Here is a 23,676-nt window from a genome sequence, read left to right as displayed (position 1 = left end):
ACAATTGTCCTAGCTTCACTGTGTTACATGATAAAATGCCCTGACAAGAGCAAGTTCTGTGAGAAAGGTCGTACCTCACCTTACAGGTGCAGGCCACAGCCCACTGTACCCAGGTAGTCATGGCAGCAGGAACCAAGCTAGTCAGACTATGAAGAAAGAATGAATGCAGGCTCCCAGGTACTCAGCTCACTGTATCCACTCTCCTGCAGTCCAGGACCCCAACCTAGGGAATGATGTTGCCCACAGGGGGCTTATCTTCTCACCAACAGTTACCCACAAAGATGCCCACAGGCCAACCTGATCTAGACAATCACTTTCCAGATAATTTCAGAGGGGGTCAGGATGACAATTAGCACATAAACCAGTCATGAAGGGTTTTCAACTGTGTTATACTTGTTAGTGAAAGGGAGGCGCCTTCATTGACAGCTGAGGATCAAGCCTACATTGTCGCACACTTGTCTCCTGGGAAATGTAGGAGGGGCAGAAACAGGACCCTGAGTCAACTGTATGTCTGAATCTTTCTTCAAAGTTAACTCATTTGTCCTTTTTACCAAAACTGTTTGTGTTTATGATATAAAACCTGTTTTAAAATGTATATTGTAAGCTGGGCGTGGTGGCACACACCTTTGATCCCAGCACTCAGGAGGCAGAGGCAGGCGGATTTCTGAGTTCGAGGCCAGCCTGGTCTACAAAGTGAGTTCCAGGACAGCCAGGGCTACACAGAGAAACCCTGTCTTGAAAAACCACACACAAAAATGTATGTTGTGTATGTCTCAAATCTTGCAATTATGAGCAGCACTGCAGTAAACATGGGAGTCTTTTAGATCCTGATTCCCTCCCTGGGTATATACCCTCCTGGAGTGGAGCTGGTATACCAGTGGCTTTGTTTTGAACTTTTTGGAGAACCCAGTACTGTTTTCTATATTTGGCTGTGCTAATTTCCCAGCAATGATGCACAGTGGTTCTCTTTCCTCCACACCCTTGGCAACATTCACATCTTATCTTTCTGCCATATCCATGGTAGCAGCGTGCATTGGTGACTCCTTGTGCTTCTAGTTTGAATTTCTCTGATGACTGGTCACATGAAATGCTTTTCATATACCTATTTGTGCCTGGAAATTTTAATTCCAGAGTGGAGGAGGAAAGAGAAATGGAAAGAGGGAATAGAATTTATTGAAAGAACTACGGCCAAGAGAAGTAGACTGTGAGAGGCATAAGATAAGTCAGGAGAGGTAGAACAGCTCTGGTGGAGGTCTTGTAAGCCTGGCGTTGGATCACCCTGCAAGTCCTACAGAGCCTCAGAGCAGATGTGGTATTTTAATAGGGTCTTTAAGGGGGTGGGGTTGAATGTGGTGAAGATCGTGAAATGGAGCTGACAGATGAGGATGGGGAGTCGAACTAAGGCAGGCGTGACAGAGCTCCAGGGTTCGTGGGCAACAGTAGGCATCCAGCTGCAGGGCATGCTGTAGAAACATAAGAGACAGCCCTAAAAGAGATTGAACCACATCATTCACTTCTTTTTAAACACCCTTTGTTCTAGGGTACTTTGCCTGCTGAAGCCCAAGAGAAAACTTTGTATCTTACAGCCTTTTCTGTGATTGGAATTAGAAAGGCAGTTGACATATGCCCCACCATGGTAAGTACTAGTTTGCTTTCCCTAGTCTGACTTAGCCTAGCACAAACTTGGGGGCAGATAGGGCTCACCAGAGTACACTTCATTTCAAACCACTTTGCACATTATTGGGAATAGCCTTAAGACCAGAATCTAAAGGTTTCTAACTGGGATAGATTCTAGTACATAGTGTGGCCTGTGGACTCATCATGAGTTGACAGAGCTGACACTGTAGACATTGTAAGTAGGAGACCTCCCATGGTTCATTGTTACTGATCACTAAATTGTAAAGCTGGGATAGTTATCTGGGACTGTGATGGAAGAATGATTCAGTGTGTCTAGCTCCCCTCGATTTTTAAATTTAAAATTTTATCTTTGTGTGTGTGTGTGTGTGTGTGTGTGTGTGTGTGTGTGTGTGTGTGTGTGTGCACGTGCCTGCTTGTCCACCTTAGAGACCAGAAGGAGGCATCAAGTCCCCTGGAACTGGAGTTATAGGCAGCTGTGAGCCACCTGATATGGATGCTAGGAACTGAACTCAGGTCTCCTGCAAGAGCAGCCAGTTCTCTTAGCATGCTGAGCCATAATCTCTCCAGCCCCTGGGTTTCCACTCTCCTCCCTGATCTTGTCTCTGCTAAACCTTGCTGCTGCTTTCAGTAGTGCAGAGACTCCCTGGCATCCAATTAGTTTTACTTTTTGGGTTTCACTCTTTTGTTTGCTTGGATGCTGGGGAAGTAAAGAGAAATCTTCCTCCTCATGCTATCATAGAAGCTTCCAGAGGTGGAAGATGGGCGATCAGTAAAGTGCCGGCCACTGAGGCTTGAGGATCTGAGCTCATATCCCCAGCATGAGCATAAAAAGTTAGGTAGACATGACCACCACACAACTACACCTATATTCCCAGCCCTGGGAAGACAGAGACAGGAGGGTCCCTGAGACTTGCTGGGCAACCATGGTAGTCTATCAGGAAGCTCCAAGTCCAGTGAGAGTCCATGTGGGAAAGAACAAGGCTGTAATAGCTTCTGAAGGTTACTATAGATACCAGCCCTTTGATGGAAAGAGCTAGAGACTAGCGCTGAGGTTAAGGACCCCTGCCTGCAAAGTCGAAGTCAACCAGACATGTCCTGTAAATCATGCTACACAACTGGGCTGAAATTTCAGTTCCCAATGGGATTTGCTGAATCCGAGCCACAAACACAAAAGCATTCTGCTTGGGTAGTCCCAGAAGCATTGGAGTTCACACTGAGAGAGAAAATAGTCAACAAGAACCTGGTTCCCAGCGGGAAGGTGCTGGTTGACACTCACACCCACAGGATGCACAGGTTGATCTAGGGGAGGAGCCAGGCAGGATGTTTGCTGGCACTCCCTGGCCCTTCATCCAGAGCAGCTCTCTGGCACTCTCAGGAACTCTCCCTAGGCATTCTGAGGGCCCGAGAGCTCGGGCAGCTCTGGTTGTTTTGCTGCTATGGTTTGGTTCTGTTTCGTTTGGATATTATCCTTTCTAACACAAGACTGTCTCAGCTCTGATATCACAGGATGAAAATCCTGTCTGGGCAGGTGCTTCTCCCCAGGGGCTGCGACAGTGGTGAATCAGAAATTCAAGGGACAAACTTCTCACCAGAAACGGGAACGCAATGACAAAGCATAGGCCAAACTGGACACCCACGTGGTTTCTTCTGAGATAGTCTTTACCCCTTCTCTCTAAAGGGTCTGCTTTGTTGGTTGTATTCACAGGTCTCCAAGGTCTTCATATCCCCCACATCGGCCACTCTCCCACCTCCCCTTCTTCCCAACCCCTCCCACCTCACCCACTTCCCCTACACCCCACCCCACCCCACCCCACTCCCAGCCATATGCTAGCAACCTTAGAGTTGCTCTCATCCATTTGCAGGCTGATGCCGGGGAAGGAAAGGTAACTGTCTTCTGCTCTTGCTTCCAGAAAATCCACACAGCGCTAGATAAAGCCGACTCCTTCCTGCTTGAAAACACCCTGCCATCCAAGAGCACCTTCACACTGGCCATTGTAGCCTATGCTCTTTCCCTAGGAGACAGAACCCACCCGAGGTTTCGTCTAATTGTGTCGGCCCTGAGGAAGGAAGCTTTTGTTAAAGGTAGGACTTGCTCCACATAGTTTCTCAACAGGCACTGGCTGAGCACCGAGGGTCTGCACTTCTGGGAAGTGGTTGCAATGAAAGCAGAGGAAGATGGCATACTTGCCCACATGGAACTAACCATCACACCACAGGGTGATGAATCCTGTTACCCAAATCATTATTCACTCAGAAAATGCGTATTCAATCATTCAATGCAGAGGTAGTTAGCATCCTATGGCTTCTTCCTGTGTCTGGGCACTGTTCTATACTCAAGGGACAAATCAACAAATCTAACCAGAGCTGAATAAATATAAACTGACTGGGTGTGGTAGTGTACTTCTGTAATTCCCAGCATCTGAGAAACTGAGGCAGGGGGATGGAGAGTTCCAGACAAGACAAAATGAGAAAAAACAAAATATCTAGGGCCAACAAGATGGCTCGTAAGTAAAGGGGCTTGCTGTTGCCCAGCCTGACAACCCGAATTCAATCACCAAGACTGGTGAAGGGGAGAATCAATTCCTGCGAGTGGTCCCCTGACTTCCACAAGCATGCCATGCACAAATGCACCCATTCACATACACGTACAATAAATAACGTTTAGTTTATGTAACTGGGTGTAAGCCACAAGAACAAGATAGAGTGGAGTGTCACTCAGTGTATTCAGAGAAATGTTTATCCATTGTACCACAGAGTATACTGACATGAACCTAAATACTGTGGCCATGGAGACCAAGGGGTCCATAACATCACATGTGGTCTGCCATTGGCCAAAATATCATTGTGCAGCATATAACTATATTTGAATGAAAATATGAAAGGAGAGGAAGCAAGTGCCAAGGCTATAGAGAAGGCTGTTTCTGGTAGAGAAAAAGCAAGTGCAAATGTCCTGGGGCCTGAGCATTCCTGGTGCTGCAGTAGCAGCATGGAGGCCAATGGGTGCCAAGCAGTGAGAAGAGCAGGAAGTAAAAGCAGGGAAGGAGAGGTGAGGGAGCAGTGGAAGTCAGGCTGGGACGTTAGGGGTCAGTACAGGGTCTCCAGGATTATGCAAACAGTAATGCAATGGTTAAAGTGCCTGTCTTGGTGTTTGTTCTGTTGTTACAATGGAGTACCAGAGACAGGCAAAGGAAGGCTTTTCTGGTGAAGCCCTCATGGTGGGAAGGCAAGTGGGAACTTTGGGGAGACAGAAAAGAGGACTGGACTAGAGTAACTAATCTCTACCCCCCTCCCCCCCAGAAAAGCATCCACTTATTTGTCCTCATGACACAGGCTCCTTCTATCCAACACTGGTTCAGTGAGAGCAAACCAGCGTGAGCCACAGCAGTGTCCAGGCAAGCAGATAAACTGAAGCTGAAACTGGCCTGTGCTGCCTCCACTTCCCACAGCAGGCTCTTACTTAAGCCACTGAGACAAGACATGTGTGGCTTGACTTCGTCTCACTGGGAGGCAGGAGTGACCGATCATCGGCATGGCTGCAGTTCTGAGCCTGTCCCAATCTGAACTTTTTAAACATTAAGCAAGTTCTATACGAGGTTTATGACTGTCTACAAAATGTTACCTTTGCCATCATTTAAAAATGTCTAAGTTTGCCAGGCAGTGGTGGCCCACGCCTTTAATCCCAGCACTTGGAAGGCAGAGGCAGGCAGATTTCTGAATTCGAGGCTAGCCTGGTCTACAGAGTGAGTTCCAGGACAGTCAGGGCTACACAGAGAAACCCTATCTCGAAAAAGACCAAAAAAAAAAAAAGTCTAAGTTTTAACACCTTGAAACCACGTCTTTGATGCTTCAGAAATAGCATAAAATGTCTTGGGTTTTGTAAGGTGCATTATAAAACCATACACTTTAAAAGATGGGGGAGGGACTAAATAATTCAAATAATATTTAAAACCTAAATAAATCTTTCATTTTAAGTATGGTAAATCTGAGTATGAACGGGACAAAAAAAATCTTGTTCAGAATCATGTAAATCATATGATAGTTAATTGTAAAAAGATACCTCAAAATTGTATGTAAGTTAGGATCTATGTTGTGGGAAATGCTGCACGCGGGTGCTTTCTGTCAGGAAGAGAGAAGGCCTACCTGCCAATCTGGGTGTCACCTCATACACTCCAGGCTGTGATCTTTTTCCTCCAAGGAGAAAGACATTATGTCAAGTTTGTTCTGCTGATGTGAAAAATGATAAGCCTTCATCTACGGCTAGTGTTTGCTGGCCTATAAATTCTTTCTCCTGTGTATCTCGTGACTTTCACCAAATGTAAGTGAATATTATCTATGTACAGTATTAGGAGACTGGGTTTCACAGAACTAATAAACTTCCTGGGTTGACCAAGCCAGCTAATAGGAGAGAATAGAGGACAGAGCCAGATAGCTGCATCTGCTAAGTCCTAGCTGATCAGGCTTGCTGCTCCACTGTCAGACCATGTGTGGCCATCCTTCTACAATGGGGACCAAGGGCACTTTTTCTTGGCCATCTTGATGAAGTTCTTACAAAGAAGAGAACCTTCTAGAAGTGAGAGAGCCGTCACCATGTGCTAGGATTGCATCAAGGTCCCGATCTTTACTTTTACTGAGGAGTGTCCTGTGCTGACCTCAGGTGATCCGCCCATTTACCGTTACTGGAGAGATACCCTCAAACGTCCAGACAGCTCTGTGCCCAGCAGCGGCACAGCAGGTATGGTTGAAACCACAGCCTATGCTTTGCTCGCCAGCCTGAAACTGAAGGATATGAATTACGCCAACCCCATCATCAAGTGGCTATCTGAAGAGCAGAGGTATGGAGGCGGCTTTTATTCCACCCAGGTAACACGTCCTTAGTGTGTCCTTAGCGTGTCCTTAGCGTGTTCTTAGTGTGTTCTTAGCCTGATCCATGTTCGTGTTTCCCACATACACCTTTTACACTCTGGCCTCCATGATTCTTTCTAACAAATGAGCTGCCGTAGGTACAATTTCAGTCTAGAATCATTGGACCCTGGAAGTTATCTGTATTGGTAACTTCATTATTCAGGAGAGGACATGAGCCTAAGGAGGCTAATTCAAGGATCCACATCAGCACCCAGGAGTCCTGAGTCTATGCCCGGTGTGCTTCTTTCATTGTCTTTAAAGACCATGGAAGGTTGGTTGGTTATCAGCAATTACATCACATCCTGTTTAATGAGTAGTGATTGCCACAGGATCAAAGGCACTGATGATTCCTCTCCTGCACGACTATCACTATCGCTATCTACCATCAAATACGGTTTATGTTCTGACCACTGTTATGCAGTTGGTCACTGCACGGCCATGTATTACATAGCAATGTTTTGGTCAATAGCAGACCACAAGTATGATAACTTATAAAATTATAACAGAGCTAAAAAGTTCCTATTGCCTACAAGTAGATTTGTGGTTATCTTTATGTTGTATATAACACATTACATGTTTGTGCTGATGCTTAAGCTTGATGTGAGCAAACTTACTGCCCAACCAATCACATACACATGTAACACCTAAAACTACATACAGTGATGCTTGGTCAAGGATGATAGGCAACTACATCACGGGCCTGTGTGCTTATTTGGGATTTCTATGGATTAAACACAGGAGCTCTCAGCTACTAAGGACATGTTCTACGTCCAAATGCATCCCATCCATATACCATAACTTGTCCTTTATTGAGAATCTATTCGTTTTGCTTCTAAAAGAGAACCATATTAATACATGCATATTTCACAAACAACACGCTCAGGTGTCATGTTCACTGTGTCTCTTGTTTAGGATTGACTTGTACTACCCAGGTTTGTGTGAGCACTCAGTGATGCTTACACAATTATGAAATTGCCCAGCAATCCATTTTCAGAGCATGTTCTGTCTTGAAGTAGTTCATGACTGCATCTGTGTTTAAAGTTGAGCTCTGATGTTTGCCCTCTAGATGTTTAGATAATGGTGGTGTGACTGTGTGAGACGTACAGGGGTTTCTCTAGATTAATTTAGTGAATGTTTGATGGGTTTTATTGCAGAGACAGCCAGGCTTAGCAGGAAAATGTGCTCTATTGATTCGCATTGCTGTGAAAGACACAGGAGAAACCAGACATTTAGTATCTAGTCACAGTTACTCATATTATAGGAGAAGATAAGGAAGATACATAATGATACAATTTATTCAAGTATTCCTTCCTCAAACACTGTTTGAAGAGCAACCATGTGTCCCTTCTCAATGCAATGCAGTGTCCATGTCTGGACACTGTCTCAGTCATGGCTGTAGAGGGACAACACAGCTGAGTAATTTATAATTAATAAACGAGTATTAGCTCATGTTTCTCAAGGATGGAAAGACCAAGACTGAGGGACCATAACTGGCAAAATTAGCTTTGCTGTGTCATTCCAGGAAGAACAAAGAGAAGAAGAAAGAGGAGAAAGAAGAACAGAGAGAGGGAGAAGGGAGAAGGGGGGGGGGGAGAGGAGAAGGAAGAGGCAGAGTCACTCTTTTATTAAGGATAATGACATTTACCCACTGGTGAGGGTGGTGCCACCATGACCTGCACTCCTCCTGTTAGACACCCCGCCCCAACACTGCCACTTTGAACATTAAGTTTTCAACACATCAAACACAGTCAACTACCACACACACCAAGGAAGACATAGGCCTGTGTGCTTCATGGATCTTATATTATAGAGGGGAAGACAGCAATAACTATAAACGACAGTATCCTAAATTGAGGGGCAGGAAATGAACATTAATACAATCAGGAAGGGAGATCTGGGCCTCGCTGTTGGGGTGGTTAAGCTGAGGCTACCAGGCAAGAAAGAGAAATTCCTACAGAACGAGAGGCGATTTTCCGAGTGACTTGCTCAAGGACATGTGTACTGAGTACATAGCAAACCCAGACCTGAGGCCATATTTCCTTCCTGTTTCCGCTGAAAGCAATGTCCTTCCTGTGGCAGAGAGTGACCTTCCTTAGACCTCCCCCAACAGCCCCTCAACCTGCTTCACCTGGTCAGCTAGAGTTTCATCTCTAGACAGTGCTGCCTACCATCTCCCAAGAAGGAAATTTATAGAGCTGGGTGCACATAAGTGTTTAGGAGGCTGAAGTAAAAGCATTTCAAGTTTAAGTCTATGTATCAGAATCCCGTTCTCAAAAAGAAGATGGGTCTGTTTTTAAGCTGAAAATGAATAAAGAAACTAAATGTGCTTTTGTGCCTTGTGGATTCTTGCTAGGATACGATTAATGCCATCGAGGGCCTGACAGAATATTCACTCCTGTTAAAACAAATTCATTTGGATATGGACATCAATGTCGCCTACAAACACGAAGGTGACTTCCACAAGTATAAGGTGACAGAGAAGCATTTCCTGGGGAGGCCAGTGGAGGTAAATGACGACATTTTCATAATATTTTGCAATCGGATGAGATGTTTAAGTCATCCCTTCCGTTCTTACTGTATGTGTGCTTTTATTCGCTGCTTAAACAAGTGTTGAGTACCTCCTGACTCCTAATTAGGGATCCTATTATATCATCATCATTGCTGATTCAAGAATAAAATACAAAGAACTCAAGTCCTGAGAAGGGACAGTCATTTAAATAAGCAAGAGTTCTGAAACACTTCTGTTGAAGTGCAGAGGGGGCCTCCTGATCCAGGCTGGCATGTTCTGTATAGGGAAGGGTTTATTTAATATGTCCATGTGTATAGGCTCTATCTGGAAGAATCAGAAAGGGTAGTCAGGTAAAGAACAATCGTCATATGTAACAGCACATGCAAAAGTACCATTGAAGAGACATGAAACGTGTCTGGGCACCTGCTGCTGCTGGTCCCTTTTACCCTTGCTTGATCTGGGACACAGACTGTGGCTGGCTTGGACTGTGGCTCTGGATCTCTGGACTCCTTGCTCCATGTCTTTCCAAAGCTAGATTATTTTTTAAAGGAAAAATTCTAATGTGTTATGAAAATTTCCCAAAGACAAAGATACATTAGGCAAAGTATATCCTATATTAGTATTGTTGAGAGTCTGCAGTCTAATGCACATTTTTCTAGTTATCTTGTGTGAATTTAGTGCATTTAATATCTAGGCAAATGAAATAGCCCTCACTAACTACATGCCCTACAGATCCATGCTTGTCAGAGTAAATAGATATGAGAAATAAAACTTAAGCAAAAATCATAAATCAGTGGCTCATAGCAAAATAATAATATAATAATATTATACAATAATAAGGACACAGCCATAGAAAAAAATCTAAGCCAATAATTGATGACCCAAACATTTCAAATACAGATCTGATTTCCGACTTCTTTTGAAAAAAATCAGTTCTGGCAACAGGGCTCTAGACATTAGGCATGGCCTTTCTTTTCTTTTAAATAATTTATTTAGTTTTATTTCATGTGCATTCGTGTTTTGCCTGCATGTATAGTTGTGTGGGGGTGTTGGATCCCCTGAAACTGAAGTTATGGGCAGTTACGAGCTGCCACGTGGGTCCTGGGAATTGAGCCCAGGTCCTCTGGAAGAGCAGTCAGTGCTTCTGACCACTGAGCCATCTCTCCAATTTAGGGCATGGCTTTTTCAATCTGTACCAGTCATTTGATATATGCACATCCATTGTATCCATATTCTCAATCTCTCTCTCTATCTCTCTCGGTGGCATACTGTGGGTGGCCTCTAGTTGAGAATATGTCCAAGGGAACATTTAGAAATCACCAGAGACACAGATTATGATTCTAATCTCTAATGAGGAGCTGTAGGTCTGAGCAGCATAGTAGAGCTGCTCCTATTTTCGTGTCCTGGGCTGTGATAAAAATACTCAACAAAAATAACGTATGGGAGAAAAGGTTTAACTCACAGTTCTGGGATACAGTCCATCATTGAGGAGGAAATCAAGGAGGCTGGAGCTTTAAGCAACTACTCGTGCTCGTAGTCCGGCGAGCATGGGAATGTGCTTATGTGCTTACGTTCAGCTCACTTGCTCTAGTTTTTTCAGTCCAGCATCCAGAGAATGATGCTGCCCACAGTGGGCGGGTCTTCCTGTATAAATTAACATAACTAAAGCTCTGCTCTACAGACAAGCTCACAGCCAACCCAGTATAGGCCAATGTAGTCCCTCGTTGAGATGCTTTCTGGGTGATACTAATGATGTCACACTGTCAATTAAAGGAACCATCACACCCTCCTTTGAGTAGGCAGAATTACTTCTCGCTTTAAGAGTAATGCTGCGAGGGGCCTTTAGCCATCTTCGAATCGCATGACCTCAGCGTAGATGCTTCCACATGCAGCTTGGAATTCTCTAAATGTGCCTTTCCCTAAAATGTGCCACAAGAAGCAATGTGTTAGGTAGTTGAATAATAGACATGGGTACTCTAGTCAAAATGCAGTTAAATCTGGTCTCTAATGTGTGTTACTAAGCACAGTGACTCTGAGAGGTAGCGGGACAGAGATGGAGTACAGTGCACAGCATTTCCTAGACTCTTTTAAAGCTTTTCTCATTCGGCATCTGGAATGATGATCTGGATCGGTATCCTGTCAGGGAGACTAGGAAAGGTGATCTATTTCCCTGGGTTTACTAAAACTTGAAGGAAAAGATTGGCAAACTTGAATGTGCACCAAACCTACTTTGCACCATTGTGCCAGGCAAAGAGAACTGAACAAGGCGAGTGTGGAGGGAGTGGGGGCTGAGTCTTCAGCCTTGATCAAAGTAATGGCTCTGAACTACGACAGGTGGATGACAGAGTGTCTCTAGGGAGGACGGTTGTTTAGCTGAATCTGTGTCTTCACTTTTCTCTCGGGGAGTGGGAAAAAGAACAGCAAGCATAGATTTTTAGCAGGATTATGTGGGGTGGCCAGAGGCTTGGGGTAGAGTTCCAGGGGCTTAGGGTCAGGCATCTGGGTGGGGTTTAAATAAGAACAAGCCAGTCAGAAGCAAAGACAATGTACCATCAAGAGGTGGAAAAGAGGGGCTGGAGAGATGGCTCAGTGGTTAAGAGCTCTGACTATTCTTCCGGAGGTCCTGAGTTCAATTCCCAGCAACCACATGGTGGCTCACAACCATCTGTAATGAGACCCAATGCCCTCTTCCGGTGTGTCTGAGGACATCTATGGTGCACTCACATACAAAATAAAGTAAAAATGGAAAAGAGGTGCAAGTGGGAGGTCGTAGAGGACAAGACACATATTGTGGCCACTTCAGAGCCTTGAATCTTGGTGCTTATGAAAACAGACCCTACTGGCACATGAGCTGCTGAGTCTTGAACTAGACTCCAAAAGAAATTTTTTCACTTAGAAAGGGAACTACATTCCTGGTCTCACAATGAATATTTATGTGTGTTATGTATATATATCTATAATTAATGAACATCTAGTTTTATATAGACTATATATTTTATATATTTTATAAATATATAATTTATACATATTTTACATAGAATATATATATATATATTATACACAAACACACACACCTCTGCTTATTGCTTTAGTTGGCTTGCTAAGGAGAGGAGCATCCTGTTACAGGTGAAAGGCAGGGGTGAGAGGTCATAGCATCTTTTAAAGCCTGCTGAGTGCAGATCTTCAATGTCATCCACTTAATTTCATAAGATCCAAGAGAGAAGACTGGCAAGCCCCCACCACCCCAACTCTTTTCTTGGCTCTCTCAAATCAAGAATGAAAGCATGGTTTCTCTGTCCATCCCTCCAGGTATCTCTCAATGATGACCTTGTTGTCAGCACAGGCTACAGCAGTGGCTTGGCCACAGTATATGTGAGTATCTAGCTGGTGCAGAAGAAAGCTGTGTGTCTAGGTAACATGGAAAAAAAATACTTTACTCAAAGTTACAGAAATATGTCTTGGATTACCATGACTAAAGTGGGATTCATTTATCTAATTCTTTGTGATGTCTTGACCATTCTCATGGTTTATTTTAGATACTAACTGATGGTACATGAGTACATGCCCTCCATGCATTTGTGGGAAATTTTATATTTTGCATATATCATGCACTGCATTATGACATTTCTGCCAACAAATGGCTACCTACAGTACAGTCATGTAAGACTACAACAGCTAGTGATGTCATACTACCTTAGTTTGTATAAATATATTCCAAGATGTTTGCACAATGAAAAATTTCCCTAACAAAGATACATATATATATATAAGGCAACTTAGAAAATATCCACATTGTTACATAGTATGAGATCTATAAATTTTATGGTTTTGTGTGTGTGTGTGTGTGTGTGTGTGTGTGTTTCTGAGGTGCATGACATGTGTGTTGTATGGTCTGTAACAGTTGTTTCATTTACTTGGTATCTTTGGGGGTTGATGTTCTTTGTGTGTGTTCACACAACTTAGAGTTGCCCATTCTGAGCAGAAATCACATCGATGCTTCTGATTATGCTCCCTCCCACCTTTTGCACATTTGTTGCTTGAAGGACTATCTATAGATGGCTCGGAGGAACGTGGGTTGTCTGGTTTCCCCTCAATTCTTTTTGCTGTCAGTGTATCTATTTCTGACAGTATCCTACGCATCCAAATATTTACAGGGACTTGTTTGCCTCAAAAGTGTGTAGAGCAGTCAGCTCTTCGTAGGCTAGCTGAGAGTAGAGTAAGAAGTGAATCTGCAGGCCTGGGGAGCTAGCCTCCATGCAGTGAGGTGTGTTAGCCCAGGGAGCTAGCCTGCTGCATGCAGTGAGGTGTGTTAGCCCAGGGAGCTAGCCTGCTGCATGCAGTGAGGTGTGTTAGCCCAGGGAGCTAGCCTGCTGCATGCAGTGAGGTGTGTTAGCCCAGGGAGCTAGCCTGCTGCATGCAGTGAGGTGCGTTAGCCCAGGGAGCTAGTCTGCAGAGTACTGTTAGCATTAGCCTGTGCTTGGCCAAGAGTCATCATTTGGGTTTTTCTGGTTCTTCATGTTTGTTTGAACTGTGGAGTCACTGACTCACGCACATGTGCCGTTTGTGCTAGGCACCAAAGCCACCAGTCCTCCTGTCTCCACCACAGTCCTGCCAACAGCCTTTCCATCTTCCCATTTTACATGGAATCTTCTTGTTTCTGTATCCCAACACAGGTAAAAACTGTGGTTCACAAAATTAGTGTCTCTGAGGAATTTTGCAGCTTTTACTTGAAAATTGATACCCAAGATATTGAAGGTAAGGCAGCTTAATGTGTGAAGTGTTTTAGCTACACAGTAAAAACGCCAAGGAGAGAGTGTCCTGAATTAGGAAACATGTGCTTGTGCAAAAACAAACAAACAAAACAAAAACACAAAATTTCTTCATCTAGTTATTAAGTAGGGTGGTATCCAAGTAACATTACTGCCATTTATTACAATAGATGTAATAATTTTACATATCATTGTAGCTACCATTACAAATGAATATCAAATGATAGAGCAACTAAACTGTATACATTTGGTACTGCTACTTTGTAATTGGTGCTTTTAAAGAATGTAGCAGGTTGTACCGAATGTAGCAGGTTATAAGGCTCAGGGATGCTTTGACATCCAATTGCCATTACATGTGTAAGGATTCTATTTCAGGAAACCTCCTTCTCTCCCAGGTTTCTTTATAACGTCATTCATCTCCACCCCGCCCACGTTGTCCTTGCTGTTTCTCTAGTACTTATGGTCTTTTGAAAAATGTGCTTCCCCCACCCCACCTTTCTTCAAATACACAACCTTCCCTCACCTCAGCTAATAGGCCCGCTTGTCCATGTCCAAAGCCAAGTTCACCTGTACGTTCCTGCCCTCCTCCTCTGACCTTTGCTCCAGGGTCACAATGCCCTCTGATACCTTCCTCATCCGTAACTTGGGCCTGTTCCTTCAGGAAACGTCTACACTAGCAAATGCAGCTCTCTCCATCTTCTTTCCAGATTCCCCAAAAGCATTGCCCACTTGTACTTACCTCCTGGGGGCGGGGGGGTGAGAGATTTGAGAGTAGAGCTTGTCTCCAGCAAAGGAGACATTCTGCTGTGGTCAGTAGCTTTAAAGTCTCCACAAATGCCAACTTCCAGATCACAAATCATGTTTAAGTATGTTTAGAGACTTTCTCATTAACAAGTCTATCAGAACATTCTCCAAAACAACTTTAAAAAGAAACATTTACTTCCCACTTTGTAATGTGTTTGTGTATTTCTCTGACTGCCAGCATCCAGCCACTTCAGGCTCAGTGACTCTGGATTCAAGCGCATAATAGCATGTGCCAGGTGAGACCAGTTCCACAACATGGAGTGGGTGGGGGTTCTGAGCTCTTGCTTCTGCTGCACTACCCTCAGTTTGAGCCTTTGAACATATCCAAGAGTATTTGATTGTTCATTTCTGGTGCTGGTGGTAGATGGTTGGTTGGTTGGTTGGTTGGTTGGTTGGTTGGTTGGTTGGTTGGTTTGGGGAGTTTTGTTTTGTTGGTTTTTCAAAACAAGTTTTCTTCTCTGTGTAGCCCTGGCTGTCCTAGAACTCACTCTAGATCAGGCTGGCTTTAAATTCAGAGATTCACCTGCCTCTCCCTCATGAGTGCTGGGATTAAAGTTGTATTCCACCACTGCCTGGCCAGTTGTTTGTTTTTAAGTGTAGAATACAGCAGGAATCCTTAAATAGCTTACTTTAGAAGGCAGCTTCAGGTTTGCTCCTATGTCATCTCTCCTGGGTTTTGTTTTGTTTTGTTTTGTCTTCTTCTGATTCAAATAGTATATATAACAACCTTTGGTGATCTTTCAGGATGGTAAAGATCTGATATAATTATTCGGGAAAGAAAATACAGAAGGTTGGTCATATGTGGATCATGTCCTGGGGGGGGGGGGGGACATCTCATTCATCAGCAAAACCCTGGTCCTTACAGCCAGCTGCTCTCAGCTCAGGCTGCACACTTGGGTCAGAAACTTCAGAAACGCCCAAAGCTCGGGCCCCATCGGATGCTGCTAGCATCGAGAACTGTTGATGTCAAACCATGTGCTGGCTAAATGCAAAGCCCTAAACTGGTAACTCTATTAGTTTCCTATTGCTGCTAGGCAGCATCCTGGCTCACTCTGAATTAGATCCTTGTCATCATTACTCCTTCTCTGCTCTCCTTCATCTTACCTTTAGAAAGAGTCTTGTGAGTCCAGTGAATGCCTCCAAATAGCATATGCACACCCACAAGCAAATAATCCTCAGCATGGCAGTTCCTTCTCTGGACCTTTCCTATAAAGCATATTGAACTGCCCTACCTCTGAGTTTCTGCCAGTTTTGATTGTCCCTGACCCTGCTGTTCATAAAAAAGGCCCTTTCAAAAGTCATTCCTGTGACATTCTTGACAAGATGCCTAATGCCAACGGTCAACACACAAAAGGAGACTACATGGCATGTCTTTTGGGGGTTGCCTTGGTTTGGTTGGAGGTATTTATTTACTTTTATGGATTAGGGGCAGATGGTTCTAAAAAAGGCAAGTAAAAGTTCTTTTGGTTCTGTGACACTGAAGTTAGTTTGGGTAGATTCCAAAGTAACTAAGCAGTCCTTATTCATTAAAGAAATTCTTTGCCTTCAAAATTCTCTCCTGATTAAAAAATTGCAAGCATAGCCTCATGTTCAAAGGTCTCTTTTATGTAGCTTGCTTGCTTTCTTTCTTTCTTTCTTTCTTTCTTTCTTTCTTTCTTTCTTTCTTTCTTTCCAACCTCTTGTTAGACTCATAAAGAAAAGCGGAGGGGGCTGGAAGGATTTCATTTCTACAACAAAATGCCTCTGGGGAAGACTGCTGGATTTGGCAGCAAGCAAAGGGCTTCTTGAAGGAAGGATTTCTGTTCCGTGATTGAAACAGTTCCCATGGCAACCAGTCATCAAGCTCCACTGACCTTTTCACAGACACTCTCCACCCTGGAGTCCTTTCGCACCCTGCAGAAGCAGTATTTGCATCTGTGAGCCAGAAATCCCTGCTTCCTCCTACCCAGTTCAGAGGATGCTAAGACTTTCTTTCTAAATGACTCCTTTGGTGGGGATGGAGTTACATTTTTATGAGTTAGGGATTTTTTTTTAATGCCTTATTGTGGTAAATGGGATTTTTTAAATTCCTAATAAGAGCTGTTTTGTGTCCTCTGCATGGGGAGGCTGAGGAAAAGATACACTTTCGAACCTCTGCCGCTCCCTAGTCACCTGCTTCCCAAGACAGTTCCTTAGGATGAAATCCCTTGTGAACTAGCTCCTCGTCCCGCTCTCCTGAGCCAGAGCATGCAGATGCTTTTGACTCTCCTGAGGTGAGGTTGGGACCCAGGGTCACCTTGTGTTGCTGGCTCTCTCCCTGCTTCTCCTGCCTCTACCCCAGTCCCCTTTCTCCTCACTTCTCTGACTCAGCCTGCTGGTAGCGCTGAACACCTGCCCGCCATGCCCAAGAGTCAGAAAGATGGTTTAAAACACCTGTTCATACTTCTGGAAAATAAGAAGGTGATTTGTGGAAATTGCTCAGTGAGACTGGACATGACCCAGATTGACTGATCTTCTTACAAAGAGAGAGAGAGAGAGAGAGAGAGAGAGAGAGAGAGAGAGAGAGAGAGAGAGAGAGAGAGAGAGAGAGGCAGAGACAGAGAGAGAGAGAGGCAGAGACAGAGAGACAGAGAGAGGCAGAGACAGAGAGACAGAGAGACAGAGAGAATTCCGATTTTACCCACTTTGCCTCTTCTCAACTTCAAACTAGCCAAATGGTCTTTGAAGCGTTATTTTTTTTTTTTTTTTTGTGGGGGACCCATGCCTGGGCACTTAGAAAAAAGACAAGAGTAAAGGAGAAAAGAAATATAACCAATCACAATCTAACAGACACAGGAAGGAACTGCTGATGTGTTAGTGTGTTTTCTTCCAATCTATTCTTGGGGTTAGGGCTAGCTTTAGGGCTGGGATTGGGCTAGCATTAGGGTTTCAGGTCTCTTTCTAATATACAACTAATATTTTACCTTGGAAGTAGTCTGTTAGAAAAACAAGAATAAAAATCAAGCAACCTAGATCCATTCACTGCTCTGCATGAGTCAGCTGTATAACCCTGACTGAGTGCCGGACTCTGGCTCCAGTTTCTTCATCTGTTGTCGTGGAGTGGATGGTTTCTGTGTCCAGAAGGGCAGGGCGCTGGGATTGTTCCTCAAGGGAAACATGAGGATAAATATCTCCAAGATCTTCTGTGCTCTAAAGCTCTCAGGGTCTGACCCATATACCTTAATACATAGAACCAAATATAAATTTGAAAAGCTGGTAACAGGTGTAGTGGTGCATGCCTTTAATCTCAGCACTAAGGGAAGCAGAAGCAGGTAGATCTCAGTGAGTTTGAGGCTAGCCTGGTCTACATAGGGAGGTAGCTTCAGGACAGCCAATGGCTACATAGTGAGACCCTTTCTCAAAAAAAAATATAAATAGGTAAATCAAGGCTGCTAAGTAGCAGGGCCTTTTCTTAAAGAATCTTATTATTTATTTAATCCATCTCTGATTTATTAATCAATCTCTGATTTATTTTAGCTACAAGCCCAGCAAGGAGGAGTCAACATCCGGGTCCTCCCATGCAGTAATGGATATATCACTGCCGACTGGAATCGGAGCAAACGAGGAAGATTTACGGGCTGCAAGTGTTCCCTTTGAGATGTCGTGAATGCTTGGGTTTCTTTCCTATGTTATTTTATGGGCAGACTTCTATTCTTTTACTTCAATATCTCACTCTCATACAACCACCCAAAATATTCTTTCTAAAACAAATATGTAACTGTGATTTGACTTATGAAAATAATGCAGGAGCATGCGCAGTGATGGTGCTCAGTCCAGAACATGGAATGGTCCTTCCGCTCAGAGTAATGGGCTGTGGTGCGGCTTAATATTTCCATCAATGGGAAAGTCTAATTAAACACAAAGATTAGAAAAGTACATTCAATCTCCCCTCCCCGCTTTCTTCCGTAGCTTGTGGAAGGAGTGGATCAACTACTAACTGATTACCAGATCAAAGATGGCCATGTCATTCTGCAACTGAATTCGGTAAGCTCCGCCTCTCAGCACCCGCACCTTAGCACCACATCTTCACAGGCTGAATACCTCTTCCCCACACCTTCCTTAAAACCTTGACTTTGTCAAACAGATCCCCTCCAGAGATTTCCTCTGTGTCCGGTTCCGGATATTTGAACTTTTCCAAGTTGGGTTTCTGAATCCTGCTACCTTCACGGTGTACGAGTATCACAGACCAGGTAACTGGCTCTGACCTATTCTACGGTTTCCCTGAAGACCCTGCTGCCGTCTTCCTGTAACTGAGAAATGCAAGGAGGCCCGAGAGTCTTAGAGACTGTATTTCTTAGTGCGAAATTCAGAAAGTCCAACCTGTACATTCATTTTTAAGTTCTGCATTCAAGCGACTTTGTAACCAGGCCAATCAGCTCACATTTCAGCCTTTTCCTTTTTCACACAACTGGTCTGTGTCACCCTCAATATTAAAATGCTTTGCCTCAGGTTCCTTTGTGGTAGTCACAGCCTGTGTCCCTTCTCTAGAGAAGCCCGATTACTGTTCCAATTTTGTTTCATCCTCCCAGAAAGACCCCCCCACCCTTTCTGTATTCTCACAGTTGGCACAAACCAACAGTTGCCACCTTGCACTGGAACGGCATGGTTTATGCCATTCCCACCAGTCCCTGACACATGTTCATTCATGTTCATGCCCTTGGTATGTACAAGTGAACTCAGTTCAGCTCCTTCTGAGGAAGTGGGGGATCACACACAGCTTTTTATCCACTTTGGGCAGTTCTGTTTGTTAGAAAATCCTTAAGTGGAGCAAATGCTGACCCTAGTTTTATCCTCTGAAATCACATAGAACGCAGCTAGTCTCTCTTCTCATATATATGCATATATGTGTGTATATGTATCTATCACACATGTCTCTGCAGTGTATACATGTGTGTTTGTGCACTTGCATGTCATCAAGCCTAAATAACTATAATTCCTTCTGAAGACCCTGAAGTAATATAGTTTATTTTATTCTCATTTTTTTTGGAATATAAAATACCTTCATTCTAAGAAGTGACTATTGAACAGTAAAATTCTGAGCACAGAGCCAAAATAACAAAGGGGGAGGGGGTCTTCTCCAGGATAGCTCATTCATAATTTAACCTCCTCAAGCCTGGCCCTTTTAAAGACCATCTCTGAGGCCTCTTGTAAGAGACTCAGTGGCCAATAAATACTGTGTTTCAGCCCAGCCACTTTCTGTAACTCTGTCTCTGTCCTCACAGATAAGCAGTGCACCATGATTTATAGCATTTCTGACACCAGGCTTCAGAAAGTCTGTGAAGGAGCAGCTTGCACATGTGTGGAAGGTAAGCGCCTGCTCAGTCTGCCTTTGCCTGGCCAAGAAATCCTTTCTCTGAAGTAGATACATAATTGCAGCTGACTGAAAAGTGACAATTCCTTACAGCTCCCAAACACCTGGATGCAACACTGTTCAAGAACAGACAAAGGCCACCCAGATGGCTGTTTGGGGGGGGGGGGGGGGGTCCAGGGGACACAATGTGCTTTCCTTTTTACTTTCACCTACTCCCCCCCCCCAAAGGACAGTAGCCAAAGAGAACAGAGGCGGGGCTTGGCCACCACGTATTTTCCTCTCTCTTTTAATTCTGGGGGATCATTTTATGTTCCATTAGACTCCAAAAGTGACAAGTTACTCTCTACTCCCTTCCTTCAAGGGAAGGATGTGCATTTCTGAAGCGCTGGCTGTGGAACAAATAACCATGAGATCATAAGTCCATGTTCAAGACTTTGGTCAGCTGGGTTCACTTTCATTGTAAAATGTTTCCTTTCATTGAAGAGAAGAAAATGGACAGGTCTTAGGAATAATGAAGTTCCTATATGTGATTCTAGATTGCCTCAGGGCTCGTTAGAGATTGCTCACTCCCACAGAGAATGCCTGCTTCAGTACACTAACCTCACTCTCACCCTTCTCTACTCGATCCAGCTGACTGTGCGCAACTGCAGGCAGAAGTAGACCTAGCCATCTCTGCAGACTCCAGAAAAGAGAAAGCCTGTAAACCAGAGACTGCATATGGTGAGTGCAGGTGTTCAACAGAGCTCTTTAAACATGACATGTCAGCAGTGCCTGTTCAATTAGAGAGATAAGACACTGCACACTCGTGGCGCTCCATGGAGATGACGTTCCTCTGGGTCCCTTGTTTGAGTAGAGGTACTACACTTATTCCAAGAAAGTGTTTGAAAATTCACAGATGTTGGGACTTAAGGGATGGCTCAGTGGTTAGGCATGTGTAATGCTCTTCCATAGACACTGAGTTTTGAGTTTTATAACCTCTGGTTTTCCACAAACACTCCAGTTCCTGAATAACAATTTGGAGGTTTATTTATTTATGAATAAAAGCCTAGACCATAGGCTTTGGCTCATTCCCTGACTAGCTGGTAACTTCTGTAACCTATTTAAACTACTCTGTCTTCCACACGGCTAGCTCGCTCTCTTCCATTTCATTTGTCCAATTTCCTCGGTGTCTGGGCTGAATCTCCCACCTCTGACAATCTCCCAGAGTTCCAATCTTTCTACTGGGACTCCTACATACTACTTCCTACCTTTTGCTAATAGGCCATCAGGTTTTTATTGACAGGTGATGTTTCCACACAGTACAGGAGAGATTGTCCCTACAGAGTTTAGTTCCCAGAACCCTTGTTAAGCAGCTCACAACTGCCTGAAACTCCATCTCCAGAGATCCAGCCTCTGGCTTCCATGAGCACCTATGTACATGTGCACAAACTATGGGGTCTGAGAATCGCTGCAGAATTGCTACACAAGCCACTCAAACACCAATCTCAGTCAAATAGGGATGGCTTATTGATCACCACACCCCAAGACTGATTGATCAGGGCCATGTTGCAGGCTTCAGAGCTGAACCATGACCTTGAGTCAAGCTCCTTTAAGGCTTTTTAAGCATGTGCTCTACAAACATCTCTGCTAAGTTATCCCACCAATCATGATTTAGGGATAGAGGACTTCCTTAGGGACATGTCTTTGTTGTACATTTATTCTGCTCCCATTGCTTGGGGTATTCAACTGTAGCAGGGGACTTGCCTTGTCTAACATTCATGTCTTGTCAACCAGGATGTCAGTTACCCACATACATGTCTTTTTCTGCCAAGTAGAATCTCAGTTTCCAGGGAGGTCTTGGGAACTTAAACTTTACTTGACCCCTATTCAAGATGGAAGTCTTATTCTAAATAAGTGCAGGTGTCTCTCTTATGTCGGGGTCCATCCCAAGGGAATGTTCTAAAAGCAAATACCATAAAAGTTTACACACAGGGGCAGGGAGTACTACTGTATAGTTGGTTCACATCCAAGCTTATAGTGGGTAACTATATAAAGCAATTCTACTGACTTCTATCATGATTGGTTTCTAAGAACACAGAACATAACAGGATGTATAATCAACTTGGGCATGAGAAGGTTTCCTAGTAACAGGAGAAACAGCATATGAGAAAGTTTCCTTATAGTATTAGTAACAGCAGAAAATGGCAGGCTTAGCCAGGTAACAGTTACCTAGGCCTTAACATTCCATCTAGGTCTCTCTTTTTAGATTTATTTATTTGATTTATATAAGTACACTACTTTATTTATATGAGTACACTGTAGCTGTCTTCAGACACACTAGAAGAGGGCATAGGATTCCATTACAGATGGTCGTGAGCCACCATGTGGTTGCTGGGCAGGACCTCTGGAAGAGCAGTCAGTGCTCTTAATCACTGAGCCATCTCTCCACCCCACCCCACCCCCATCTAGGTCTTAATATTTTACCTAGACCCTAACTAACACAAACCTAACACAGACACAAAGATAATTTTTAAATATATTTTAAATTTTAAAATAAAATTAAGTTAAAATTAAAGTTTTAAAATACACATAATTTTACATTTTTAAGAAAGAGAGAGGGGGGGGAAGAGAAGTCACAGAGTCTTGCGATTTCACCCGTGTGTTCTCACAGTGGATAAGCAGAGGCGGTAGAGCAGAGGAGGAAAAAAAAGGTTCCTACCTTAAATTTCTCTTTAAAGCAAAGAAGACTACTAAATGGTTTTTAGATGCGTGTAGAGTCACTATCCGTGCCTGAGGCTGTCTTTATTTCTCATTGTCTGGAGCTCAGATCTAAGTTTCCATGAACAGGGGCGGGCTGTCTCAAGTCCCTGAGAGAATCAAGTCCTCGTGTTGTCGTGAATAAGAATGACCTCCATAGGCCCATACATTTGAATACTTGGTCCGCAGTTGGAAGACCTGTTTGGGAAGGAGATGTGTCACTAGGGGTGGGTTTTGAAGTTTAGTTTCAAAAGTCCAATCTATTTATTCCCAGCCTTCCTCCCTCCTTCCACCTGGAGGGTCAAGATAGAAGCTCACAGCAGTTCTGTCATCTTGAGCTCTGCTGTCATGAGCCCATGCTCTCTGAAGCCATAGGCTGTTCTTTCTGCTACAAGTTTCCTTGATCAATGTATCTAATCACATCAAGGACATTAAATGTTTGCTCAAGGCCATGAGGCACATAAGGAACAGGAAGATATTTATTAATAACTTAAGTGACCCTGGTCCTGATGTTGGTGCATCGCTCTCTACGTAATCTTCTCTGTACAATTACTGATGTCAGAATGGACTTTGGATTCTTTCTATATTTCTTTCCTTTGAAGTCATCATCCTCTTTTTAATCTAGAGATTTGCCTGAGGTGGGTTGGGAAGGAAGATCCTTGGAATGAGTGAAAGCTACTTCAGGGCACCCTTGGCATTTGCCATCCTCATCCCTCACCTGAGGGCAAGCCCCGGCATCCACTGCGGGTGGCATTGGAAGTGTTCATTCACCCTGGTTTGTTTTCACCAGCTTATAAAGTCAGGATCACATCAGCCACTGAAGAAAATGTTTTTGTCAAGTACACTGCGACTCTTCTGGTCACTTACAAAACAGGTAAGAACTACTCCTTCCCTTGAATACTTGGACCAGGCACCGTGTGAACCAGGCGTTGGATCGGGCACAGGGGAGATGACTTAACTACAGGAGCAGAGGTCTCACCTTCACGAAG

At 43.9% G+C, this 23,676-nt stretch overlaps 1 protein-coding gene across 2 annotated transcripts in view; it reads left to right on the top strand.

Moving 5' to 3' along the window:
* Positions 1-23,676, top strand: part of Hc (hemolytic complement) — an 85,178-nt gene that overhangs the window by 58,687 nt on the left and 2,815 nt on the right. For both annotated transcript variants that reach the window (XM_017315669.2, NM_010406.3), the window contains 13 exons: positions 1,541-1,636; positions 3,549-3,720; positions 6,293-6,498; positions 8,894-9,046; positions 12,359-12,421; positions 13,723-13,804; positions 14,801-14,858; positions 18,118-18,220; positions 18,550-18,624; positions 18,725-18,830; positions 19,863-19,946; positions 20,582-20,671; positions 23,478-23,561. In XM_017315669.2, coding sequence (XP_017171158.1) covers positions 1,541-1,636; positions 3,549-3,720; positions 6,293-6,498; positions 8,894-9,046; positions 12,359-12,421; positions 13,723-13,804; positions 14,801-14,858; positions 18,118-18,220; positions 18,550-18,624; positions 18,725-18,830; positions 19,863-19,946; positions 20,582-20,671; positions 23,478-23,561 — 1,372 coding nt within the window. The remainder of the gene's footprint in view (positions 1-1,540; positions 1,637-3,548; positions 3,721-6,292; positions 6,499-8,893; positions 9,047-12,358; positions 12,422-13,722; positions 13,805-14,800; positions 14,859-18,117; positions 18,221-18,549; positions 18,625-18,724; positions 18,831-19,862; positions 19,947-20,581; positions 20,672-23,477; positions 23,562-23,676) is intronic.

The sequence above is a fragment of the Mus musculus genome, chromosome 2, assembly GCF_000001635.26.
Source record: "Mus musculus strain C57BL/6J chromosome 2, GRCm38.p6 C57BL/6J".
Lineage (NCBI taxonomy): Eukaryota > Metazoa > Chordata > Mammalia > Rodentia > Muridae > Mus > Mus musculus.
The sequence above is the reverse complement of the archived record's forward strand: the minus strand, read 5'-3'. Positions and strand labels throughout refer to the sequence as shown.